We start from the raw sequence: 12305 nt of genomic DNA, 5'->3' as shown, positions 1-12305 counted from the left end.
ATATTACTTATATTGGGGTTTTCCTGTAAGTTTGTGACAAAGGTAAAATGCCTGTTCTGACCTGAGATTTGTGAGCTGTTCCCTCGGCTACCTTTAGGTTTTCTGTCCCTGCTTCTTTAGGCTTGTGATAGGTCTTGTGTTTTTCATACAGTGACCAACTTTCTCCCCCTACCCCCCCAATTCTTCAATGTTTTCCTTTTACATTAAGCTTACTGGTGTAGTCTGTGTTTGCCATTTCCTAATATATCTCCTTTATCACTTATCCCTATCAGCAGTTAAAATAGGGATATTGGAACAGCTGCCTGGTGAATGAAAACTTCCCTTCCTCAGTTCTCCTTTGTTGTTCATTTTAGCAACCAGGTAGCCCTGTAAATCATCCTACATGTCAGATAGCTTCATTGAGATTCATGTGAGCAATATCTGCACCTGTCCAGCATAACTTTTTTCTGTAAAAACAAAACATGATTAATTTGCCACCTATTGGTCAGATGGAAATGGCTATTAAACCGTAGTTGTGCATATGCTCTATTTTACAGCTACATAGGCAGTATGTTAGGGATTATGTTCAGTGTTGCTAAATAGTGGAAGCCCCAGACTCTGTCTAGTCTATAGTGAGGGTTAGGCTTCAAAGCAATGAATAATGATTGTGAAATTAGACTCCTTTTTAAACTAATTATGTCATTTGGCTTAATCTGGTAAGCAGTTAATACTGGATATAGTACTCATTACCTGCAAATAGTTCACATAAGTATACTTCAATGTGTAAACTGTTAAAATTACTAATTCTTCAAGCCATTGATTAGGGGCTTTAATAAAACAAGTTCTCCAGAATATTGATTTGGCTGTTTAAAATGTGACTACCCAGTGGCTGTCTTTTCTGATTCTGTAAGAAGTTAATGCTGTGTAGTGGTCAGATACAATAGCTTTTCTAGTTTAAAACCTGAAATCTCATTTTAAGTCACAGGTATAGGTGAATTTGAAACAAAACTCCAGATTTTTCCCTGTTATGGTGGGTGCATGGACCTGCATCACAGTTTTGCTGTGGAAGCCATAACCTCTAGCTGCCTCCTTAGCAAAATAGTAGCCAACAGCTGTCTTAAACTGCTGTAGGTGTTTGCTGAAGAAATCTGAATCAAAGCTCTGTATTTTTCCTTTACTTAAACTTTGTGGTTACCAGAACAAGTCTTTTGTTTAATTTCTAATGGTTACTAACACTTTGAGTATTGTTCTTTATAATGTAAAATTGGCCTATATAACTATTACATAGGCTAATGTGGCCACTTACAATGACACTGCATACAGTGGTACCAGGATCTAGCACTTACTGGCTAATTCTTTCTCATAACTTTCAATTTTTATGTTGGTGATGTAATGTTTGTGAGTTAAAATGCTTACAATGAATATACGATGAGTACGTACTCAACCTCGTGTACTTATTTTTATGATGGACTTCCAGTTGTGCAAGATCTGTCCTGGTGAGTCATATTCCATTACTTGTAGCTGTGTTACTTGACGAGTTCTAGATGTCTAAAGTGCAGTGTCCAAGGTTTTTTACAACTGTCATACCACTGAGACTGAAAGTACTGTGCAGTTTCAAATGCAGGAATAATAGAGCTGGGGAAAAAAACCCACCCTGTTTTGTCTCTTTGCTCCACTCAAAATGGAGCTTAGAAGCTACTACCCTACTGTGGCAGGTTCTTGGCAGCTTTCTTTCATCTAGCTTTCTCTTCAGATGATAGGATGAGGTATGAGATATAGAATCTTGGAAAAATAAGAACATTTTAAGGCTTGTTTGTTAATTCCCTCTGTTATTTAAAAGCCCAGAATAATTTTGGGTCCAGATGTGAGAACTGGCCAACACCTGTATGAACTTATGTCTTCTTGCGATTGAACGCCAACCTATGCGCATACTTGAAGTAGGTCTATACCTGTCTTTCGTGGTTTTCCCATTTTGCTTACCTTCTGAAAATACATTAAGCTTCCTGGTTCAGTGGCTATGGAATTGACATCAGAGTAGGAAAGCAGAAATACTTACTCATATAGTCAGAGGCTTACTCAAAATGCTTAGAAGGATAACTGTAAGTTCAGGAAATATTAGTGGAGATACAGGCAGCAACTTTAAACTTTGACTTTCAAACAAAAATATTTGCAGGTTTTTTTCTTTTGATGTTAAAACACCTAAATGGAATAGGTTTTCCAAAATGTAGTTAAAAGCTAATTCGCAGAGAGTGCTTGAAGTTTAAAAAGTTCTGTTTGTGTGTCACAGATTTCTCTCTTCAAATATGTTTCAGTAGTTTTTTTGATATAGTCGGTTGATAGAATTTTTATGTAAGTTGGTGAAGACTTTTTCTTTCTTCAAAAAGCTAAAAAGACATTTTCAGTGCTCGGTAATTCCAAGCGTGAGTATTGGCCACTGAGTCTGAGACTTCAGCATTATCAGAACTCCTGATAGCTTTGATAGTTATATTAATAGGGGGTTTAATACCTTCTTCAAGGAAATAGATCTTGGGGACTAAAAAAAAAAAAAGATTATTATTCTTCATACTCCTATCAAAAGAAAAAGTGATACCCAACATTTTTGTTTTCAAAGAATAATAATGAGTGAAAACGGAAGAAGTAAGGGAGCACCAAGGATGAGACTGAGGGTTTTTTCTTTTCCAACATAGCTTAGGTTCTGTATCTTGATCCTGAGTATGCTTGTGTGCGCTTCTTGTGACTGCGTGTCCTGCACTGGAGGTCAGGAAAATAGAAACTTGTGAGTCATCTTTGAGCAGAAAAGATAATCAAAAGGGTCGCTCTTCAGGTAGGACACTGCCCTACAGGCATTTCCTGATAATGCCTTCATTAGGTGTGTGGGGAAGAGCTTCAATTGTTGGGGCCACGTTTCTTGTTCTTTTATGCATTACTCTGTTAATTCTTGCATTTGGAACCTGTTTTCCCAAAGGTCTGAGCTGTCCTGAAAATTGCTTTGATTAGGCACTTCCTTAAATTATCATGGCTGGGAATGTTCAAGGTTGCTGTTTTGTCATCACTGATCAAAATAATTTTGAAATGTTTGCCCACCTGTTTTAATGGAGAAGGGATTTTTAACTGCAACTGCTCTACATGTTTGCAAACAGTGTGTGCCCCAGCAGCAGTTCCCACTTTATTGCCTGATGCTTTTTTTTTTTATTTATTTTTATTTTAAAGTGATCTTGTTACTTCCGCTAGAAGGATTTGGTGATTTTTCCAGAACAGATTTTATGTATAGACCAAGTCCATACACTGGCTTTTTATGTATGAAAACATACTAAAATGCTATATTTACATTTGTTTTATCTTGAGACAGAATTTTTGTCTTCCTCTTGCATAATCGTTTTTGAACTTTTAAAAATTAGTCTGACCAATTTTTACTGTTAAAAAAACCCCCAAGTAAGAGCTGCTTTTCTGTGAGAAATGCTTGGCTGAAAGCACATATTTGAGTTTTTAAGGTCTCAGTGTTTAAATTAGGAGTCACTGAGTAATCCTATCATGATTTTCCATGTTAACCAAGGGGAAAATGCATAGGACAACAGATTAAATTGGCCAACAGTACTGCTGCATTGACATTTAAGTCATTACACAAGATCATGTGTAGCTGGGTAACTCTTTTAACTGGGAGGCATGGTCCACTGCAGATAGATATTGTTACCAAGTCCTGTGAAGAAAAGTCCATACAAGTGGAATGTGAGAAGAGAAACAGTAGTTCTTGGATTATAAAAGTTTGGAGAAGGGTTAGACCATTTTCATTGATGACAGGGAGTTCTTTATGCTTAGATCTGAAGTGCTACAAACAAATGCACAGAAGTAATCTAAGCCCCCTACTTAGGTGGAGGTCTGAAGATGAGGTAACTGCTGCATTTTGCTTGTAGTTCAGTAGCGAAGTTACATCTTTAACTGGGCCACATCAGGGAACGTCCTGACTCATGAAGTTGTCTCATTCTATTTGTGCTGCAGTTAAGTAACTCAGACCTCCCTGTTAGATTGTTATTATGTGTTGGTTTGTTTTCTCTTCAGAAGGGAATTCCAGAACTCATTTTCCTCTTGTGAATTAAGTGTTTTCTCAGTATGGAGTCTTCTCTCAGGCCATTTGATGTGTTTTGCATTAAGCTGGGGGAAAGCTAAGGAGGCGAGGTTACTATGCTTACCTGTTTTAGTCCGTCTGAAATGCTTGCAGCAACAGACACTTTGGGAAGAAGTAGGTTACAATGTATCTGTAGGTCAGATTGCATAGTAATTCTGCAATAGCAGGGATTCCAAGATGTTCTACATCCCCAAAAGCCAAAAGGAAATGATCCATCTTCTTCTGCACTTCAGGGTTTGTCTCACAGGGAATTTGGTGTGTCTGCCAATAGTGGTTGTGGTTCTTGCTCTATGTTGACCTTCATGGTTTGTCTCACTAAGGAGATCAGCTGTTGGAAGACCAGACAGAGAAAATCTTGGCTCGTGCAGAGTTTTAACAAAGAAGATTGGTTGTGTTGTTACCTCTCCTCTTAGGATCCCAAAGGCAAAAGAAAAAGAATTTGTATAATTAACTCGTCCACAGCAATTTCACCATGGTAAAATATGAAAAATGCACTGCAGCTTAAGGTGTGTTTGTGGCAATATAAAGCTGTCAAAACAACAGTGTTAAATGTCTATACCATGATGTTCTCGGATGTGCAGAAAAAGTAACTTGGATCAAATCCCAGCGTGTTAAGTGTTTTTACAGGACACTCTTCCAGGTCCGCAAGTCCACTGAGCACAGTATTGAATCTCATTTGATTTCTACCCAGTTGGAACTCTTGACTGAAGTGATATTAAGTCTTTTCATTAGAGCAAGCTCTGATAGCTTGTTTGTCTAATACAGCTACATTTTCTATTTCTAAGTTTTGAGCTTCCTCTACTGAGGTCCAGTACTGTACTCTTAGTTTAGGTAGATAATCTGATAGTACTTATTTGTTCCTTAAGGCTTGTAAGTAGTAATGCTCTTCTTTGAGCCTTAGAAGTCCAGCCCATGCCAGAACTTTTGTGTGTCTTGTATTGGTGTCTGCTAAATAGTCATCTCATCATGTTCTGTATATTGAGTCCTTTTGGTGCTATTTCATTACTGCTGGCAGAAACTTTTGCAGCGTTAGGGCCTGGAGAAGAGTGGAGATAATTATTAGGTTTTGGCTGAGTTTTGAAGTCTGTATTAAGAGATTCGGTAAGCAGTGTTGTGAATAATGCAGATAAAAAATAAGTATTGCAGTTCTGTTACTCTCAAGATTTCCCAGAAGTATTCTTGCAGATGAAGCCTTTCTACACTTCTGATTTAGGATCCATAGAAAACCGTAGAGAGTAACTGCAATTCAGCAGTCACGGATCGTACTGCTTTAACAGACGTGCTGTGTAACCAGAGTTCTTAATTTGTCTTTTTATATGCTTCTACAGGTGTTTGCCTTCGATCACTGCTTCTGGTCCATGGATGAATCAAACATCACAAAATATGCAGGTAAACTATTTTCCATACATCTGACAGTGTAAATAATTTGAGAACACATGAGAGTTTGGGTTTTTGTTTTGTGGAGGTGTTCTTGCATTTTGAACTGTGATGCTGAAGTGATTTCTTCACAGAAGCAGACTCCTCATTTTTACAGGGATTGAGTCGTCTGAGTGCTGGTGCCTCAGTTCAGAAGGAATGCAAGCCTTAAGGTGCCCAGGACACTGTTTAGGAGGAGTGCTTTTACATCCAAGTGGTAGTGGTCGTTTTTTATCTTCTGGCAGAGCCTTTTGTGAGGATTGTGTCTGTCACTTAGAATGAAATTTCAGTTCTGCATCAGTAATTTCTTCTGACTAATGCTAGTGATGAACATGTGTGTTTTCAGTGCTCTGTGTTCCTGCACGTAAGAGAAGAATAAAGCATGTTCTCCTCAGATAGTGTGCTTATTTCAGGTCTTTCAAGACATTTGTAGTCTAATTGTTCGGATCCCTAAAGTTTTTGAGTGATCAGCTTTGTGACTCCTTCCTCCCAAAAGCTGGATAATCCAGGCAAGACTGTAATCCCAGTAGTTAGTTTTCTCATAACTGGATTTGTGTATTAGCACATTCATACTTTATAAGAGGACTTGTTTTGATAGAGCTGACTCTGAACACGGGGATTTCAAAGCTGTGGTCCATGCAAAGGAGGTGAAAAAAAAAAAAAGGCAGTCATTTTAGATACTCATACTACGAAGTTCCATGGCCCGTAAGAAATCTTGGAGGTCGATAGGGTTAATTAGCTCAAAGATTGAGATCAATGGTGTAATATATGAACTGTCATATACTTATGTTAAAATATATCTCTGACTGCTGTAGTCTCTGGTGTCAAATCCCAAATCTTGGGAGTTGCACTTGATCACAGATTTCACTGTATTTCTTGCTTTCCTGAGCAAAGATACGTTTCATAAGGAAAAAACTTCCGTGTCTGCTTGTCTTGCAGTAACTGTCTTTGCACTGATCATGTGCACTGCACCATATTCCTAGTTCAGGCTGGTAGAGTCTGGAGCACACAGCACCTCTTTCTGTGTCTGCACGCCTCTGTTTCTTCTAAAGGAAAGAGGTGATGGTACATACTCAGATCTTGGCCCCAAGTGCCTCCAGTGTGCAGGTGGGAGCTGTGTGTTATGAATCCACTGACAGAGAAGAGAGAGACCACAGAAACACCCCTAACCAGTTAAGCTTGTTTCTGTCTCAGTTTAACCCACCTACAGGCGAATTCAGGGGGGTTCTAGGTCTCGCTAGACAGATGCATTAAATACTCCCTGCCCAAAGTAATCTCTGTGGATGCTTAAGTTTAATGTCATTGGCAAGCACAATTAAAAAGAAACATGTATAAAGCTTGAAATCTAAGTCTAGAGTGCTTGTAAATGTAAGTAATATATGAGCTTCAGGCTTAAGTAAAATTCTTGAAATATAAAAGTCGTGTGAGACAAATTTAGTTACTTGAGAAACCCTTTTATCTGCATCACAGAAATACATTGGCAGATATGATAGTGAAAGGTTTAACCAGACATTCTCAAGTGTGAGGCTACCCTGTCAGTCATTGCTCTTTGGGCAAAACCAAAACATGCGTATCTTGCATTATGATGACTAGATGTAGCATGGTGTATATCACAACATATTAAAGATTTTGTCAACTGATATGTAGGACATCAGAAACCTCACAGTATGGTGTGCATTGCAGACAACATACGTATGAATTCTGTGTTGGCTTAGGTAGATAACTCTTCCATGTTGCTTTTGGGATGTTTTTGTACATCAACAAAACCAAAGTCTGTGCTTCCTGGAAATGCACATTTGTTACAGAATCCTTAAAGCTGTCACACATGGTTATGGGCTAGGTTTAGTTTTCACTTTGCTGATTGATCTATAGTACTACCAGCACTTATCCATATTTTTTGCACAAGAGAAAGGTTCTTGTTTGGATAAAATTCATTGTTTAATTGGGTAATTGGTTACAACTCTCTGGCTGTGGGGGAATATGGCTGAACCTGAAATGGGATTAGCCATCTCCTTCTCTTACAGTCAATTTATTGTGAGATGTCTTCAGCTTTTTTTGGCTGAACATAAGATTTACTTTGTACTTAGTAATTTTCTTTCTGAACTCATTTTCAGGAAGCACAAGGGATCCTATTCCACTTTGGAAGTTACTTTCTCTTTCCAGCATTTGAAAACAGAGGGATTGTTGCTGTTGGTAGCAGGATTGCTTTTTTAACAATTACCCCTCCCCCCGCCCCCTCCAGAAGGTTAGGTTCTAAAATGATCCATCAGTCTCACTAACAGAATAGTGAAGGTAACCTTCATGTGACGAAAAATACCTAGAGGGCATCTTTGCAGCTGTCCTTGCAGGACTGTATCTCTCAAAGACAAGAGGGAGTTTGGAGCACAGAAGAGGAGTAAGCTCTTTACAAGACCTTTGTAGAAGTGTGCTTTGGTTTCAGATGCTGTAGGAGATGGAGGCTCTTTAACAACTTGGTATGACATCTTAGAGATTGCAAGCTGCAGAACCCCTCTGAATTGCTTTTAAGACTGAAAAGGAAGTATTTATAATTGATGTTAAAGTGAATGGGTGGTTTCTTTTTTTGGGGGGGTGGGGTGGGGTGGTGTGGTGGTGTTTCAGTTTGGGTTTTGTTTTGTTTTTTTTAATTCAGTGAGTTAGCAGATAGAGGGAGGATTATTCTGAATACCAATGCTCTGTGCTTCTGAGCAATTTGTGGCTGTGTTGTTCCAAGCAAGGAACAGTTATAACCTCTGGATTTGTGCTGATCATCAGATGCTAGCTCCTGCACCTTTTTTGACTGTTTAATTCTGAAAGACATAGTTGGGTATTTGGTGAGAATGTGAACCTCTTATCAGAAAAACAAAACACAAATAGGCCAATGAAATTTTTGAGGAAGGAGAGGAATTTTTCTTCTAGGATAAAATGAGTTTGCCTTGATCTGGAAAACGGCTGGAGCTTTACCTGACAGGCTGCAGGAGAGGTATTTTGAGAGTAAGCAGAATAGCTTCTTATTGCTGTCTGTTTCTTGACTTGAATAGTTCAAGAGTCATTTCATGGATAACACCTGCTTGTCTTGAACAGCTCACAGAGACAAATAACAGCTCAGCATTTTAGTGGAGACGAGGACATTGAGAAATTCTCAGAGTTGAGAACAAAGAATTCTTTTTACAAGCCTAGACAATAGTAAGAGCCTGTTGAAGTCTGCAATGAAGTGGATTTTTAAAAGGAAGGAAGGAAACCCTTCAGTTTGGGGAAGGATTCAAGAGATGGTATAAATAACTACCATGGCACTTGGGCAGGTTGATTCCAAGGAACTTGTGCTGTATCAACTTGTTGGTGGATTTTTCTGAAATTCCCTAAGCTGCATCACATTTGGCCTGAAATCTCAGCTCTGTGTTTCTGCAGGCTGCATCGTCCTGGAAGGCTAAACACCTGACTCTGGGCTAATATTTAATATTATAGAAAATATGTGTACTGACTACTGCTCTTTTAGCAGCTGTTTTAAAAGGAAACAAACTACCTTAAAGAACTATACTCTTCTACCCTCACAAGAGATCGTGAATTGTCTGTCTGTAATTCTGACTAATATTTAAGCTGTTACATGGGAGAAACCTATCCCTTTCTTCCCTTTCTTACTGTTTCCTTTCCCCTTTTCCCTTCTTTTCCTTTCAAAGGAGCCTCTACATAGCATGTGGGGCTTAATTTTGTGTCATACAGCTGACATCTGACATATAAATTTTGGGGGGAACTTATTCAGTGTGGCTTTAGTGCTGTATGGGTCCAGCACTTAAGACATAGACATTACAGTACCTAATTTGAAGCACTGGAGAACTTTTAGTGGATCAAGGCTTCTAACATTAAAGAGTCCAGTGTTTTGTCATTACTGTAACATTAGACTGCAGTAGTTAGATGATGCTAGCTGTTGTGCTTTTAGGTTCTTGTTAAGGTGAACCATAGGCATCTATCTTCCCATTTTAGTGATATTCTTTAAAACTATTATGTAGCAGAGCTTTTAATAATTCTAATCGCCACGGATCAGGTTTTATTGTGACTATTAGGTCATGGAACCAGCTGTGATTTATTGCTGTCAAGATTTGCTTATTCAAATGTTCTGGCTTAGAGATTAGGCCCTATAGAGACTTGATTTTTCAGTGTTGTGCATAACAAGTTGTTACTTGGTTCTAGCTGTTTTTGCCATGTAAGGGAGGGGGTTCCAGGAATGGCAGTGATGTGTCATAACGTTGCAGTCACAACCTGGCTGAATGAATGTGTGCTAACATGAGACTATTATCCCTATTTCAGATTGACAGGTTGTTCTGAACTAGAAATACTAGATATCTAAAAACCACACACTGAAATTTTCGTTACAGTACAACTTGAACGTGTTTGTCGCTAAATGGGCAGCTCTTAGGAAAGATAGCAACTGCCTTTTTAAAAGGGAGTTTTGTTGGAAAGGGAGTGGCCCTCCTTCCTCCCCTCCCTTTTCTTCCTTCTCTTCAGCTGTCTGTCACCAGTCAAGAGAACTTGAGAATGTTTAATCTTTATCTGTAAATAGCTTAATTTTCCAGATTGTGAGAAGGGGTCCTAGGGTTCCTCTGCGATGTGGAGGTTTTCCCAGCAGCACTGTCAAATTGGATTTCCTGACTAGTGCTTCAGGAACTGTAAGGGGATGATTTGGAGGAAGAGAAGGTGAAAGAGCATAGAGATGTAAGAATACTTAAATTCCTTGTTCTGAAAATTGTGTGTTGTATTTTTGCATGTCAGGGTATTTATCTTTCTGTTTTCAGGGACTTTTTATCTTGCATATTCTCCAAATTTAAATGTTCTAATAATTCTTCTGGCTTAGAGATTCCAACATAAGATTTTTTGCATGCAGCTTTGTGGGTAGATAATGTGGAGGCTTTTTTTAGGTTTGTTAATAATTTAAGAGCCACTATTAACATATGCACTGCCATATTTTGCCACCTTTACTTTGTTCTGTACTTTTTCTGTTGGAATACCCAGCCATTTCAGTAGGTAGAGAACATGTGAAAAAACCTTTTAGCTTCTGAGTGCCATGCTAAATGCCCTTGATGCATAGTGGTAGCACAAACATGGCATTCGAAAGTTCCACGAATGTAGGTTAAAAATATAAATCTGAGAAGGAGGATGGGTTTCCTTTAGCTTTCAGGTAAGTTGCAGATACCACTTTGAATGCTGAAGTCTTCAGTATGGTTACTGCAAAAAAGAGAAATGTTTATGGAAGGATGTCAAGAGCACGTCAGAGTGATGAACATCACTGAGTGAAAATCATAGAATCATCAAATGATTTGGGTTGGAGGGGATCATAGAGATCATCTAGTTCCAAGCCCCCCTGCCCATGGGGCTGGCAGGAACTAGATGGAAGGAACTAAACCATCCACTAGACCAGGTTGCTCAAAGCCCCGTCCAACCTGGCCTTGAACACTGCCAGGGGTGTGGCAGGGACAGCTTTCCTGGGCAACCTGTGCCAGGGCCTCACCATTCTCATAGTGAAGAATTTCTTAGGACTGAAAACAGCCCTAAGAGCTGATGGAAAGATTCTTGGGTCAGTCTCCTCCTGGAAGTGGCTGCCTGAGAGATAAGGAGTTATTAATTTGATCTTTGCAAGATTTACTGTTTTCCCCCTACTGTTGGCATCAGGCTTGCTGTTGCACTTGTCAAAATGTGCAGATAAAGTCTTGAGGCTATGAAGACAGAGATGTCTGGTAAAAGCGGAAAAGATTTTCATACTGTCTTGATGTAAGTCTTCAGAACTGAGTGGGCATCTACCAGTGTTTCTCAGGTTTTGATTATCGGAGCATCTCTAACAATGTCTTAGTAGGGTTTTATACCTTGGAGCATTAAGGGCACTGCCACATGGGCCATAACTAGAGGTATAGAGTGTATAGCAACATCATTCAATAATCTTTCTTGCTGCATGATTCCAGGTTAACAGTCTTGCTCTTTAAAGTAAAGGAAACAAGATTATTAGGCTGTTGTCTGTAATGAGAATACACCAGGCTTAGGTCCCCAGTCCTCAAAGGGTTGAGCAGATGGGAGATCCTGGCCGGCGAGAAGTGGCAGCTTGTATGCTTACCCTGGGTCCCTGACAGCCTTGGGTACACTTTCCTCAGCTTGGCTAGTTGCACATCTGTCAGTCACCTAAGGCTTGCCTGTGTTCTGAGCAGAGGATGGGAGAGGGGACAGGTTTTTCAGTGTCAAGCCTTTAGTTGCCTCCGTAAGATTGTAATGTAATGGTCTTAGCCAGCTGGAAGATTGGGAAACCCTGTCTGAAAGGCAGTAAAGGTCAGTGTAAGGGAAATCTTTCTGTTAACTAAATATCTTTTTCCTTTCTGTAATTCTCCCTTTTTCTGTAAATTAAGTTAGAATCAAGTTAAAACTTCTGCTTACCTCTAAGCACTGGGTGTCTGTGGAAGTGAAGTCCTATAAATAAGCAAAAGTGTTAATGGCAGGTGGTGTAGGTTTATTTAACAAAACAAAAATGCAACAATGGAACTGCATTATCTCTTTTGACGGTAAGTGCACATAGACAATTCTACGTAATACAAATTTTTTTAAATCGGTTTGCAAAGCCACTGATTAAATTCATGGGGAAGCAGTGAGGTTTCTTAATGAAAAATAACAAAATCTCATGGATGATATGTTACCCTCAACAGTGCATTGCATTAGCAAATGAATAAAATATCCATGGTTGAAGCTTAACATCTTGTGTTCTTTTCTGTTAAAAACAGATCTTATTTTACCTCCTGGTAGTTTGACCATTAAG

At 39.1% G+C, this 12305-nt stretch overlaps 1 protein-coding gene across 1 annotated transcript in view; it reads left to right on the top strand.

The window, feature by feature from the left end:
• Positions 1 to 12305, top strand: part of KIF13A (kinesin family member 13A) — a gene marked incomplete at its 3' end in the record, with an annotated part of 96953 nt that overhangs the window by 44641 nt on the left and 40007 nt on the right. The window contains exon 3 of the mRNA XM_010020721.1: positions 5431 to 5491. Within this exon, the coding sequence (XP_010019023.1) occupies positions 5431 to 5491 (61 nt within the window). The remainder of the gene's footprint in view (positions 1 to 5430; positions 5492 to 12305) is intronic.

This window comes from Nestor notabilis, unplaced genomic scaffold, assembly GCF_000696875.1.
Source record: "Nestor notabilis isolate BGI_N333 unplaced genomic scaffold, ASM69687v1 scaffold27388, whole genome shotgun sequence".
NCBI lineage: Eukaryota > Metazoa > Chordata > Aves > Psittaciformes > Psittacidae > Nestor > Nestor notabilis.
Note: the sequence above shows the minus strand (reverse complement) of the source record. Positions and strands in the feature narration are given on the sequence as shown.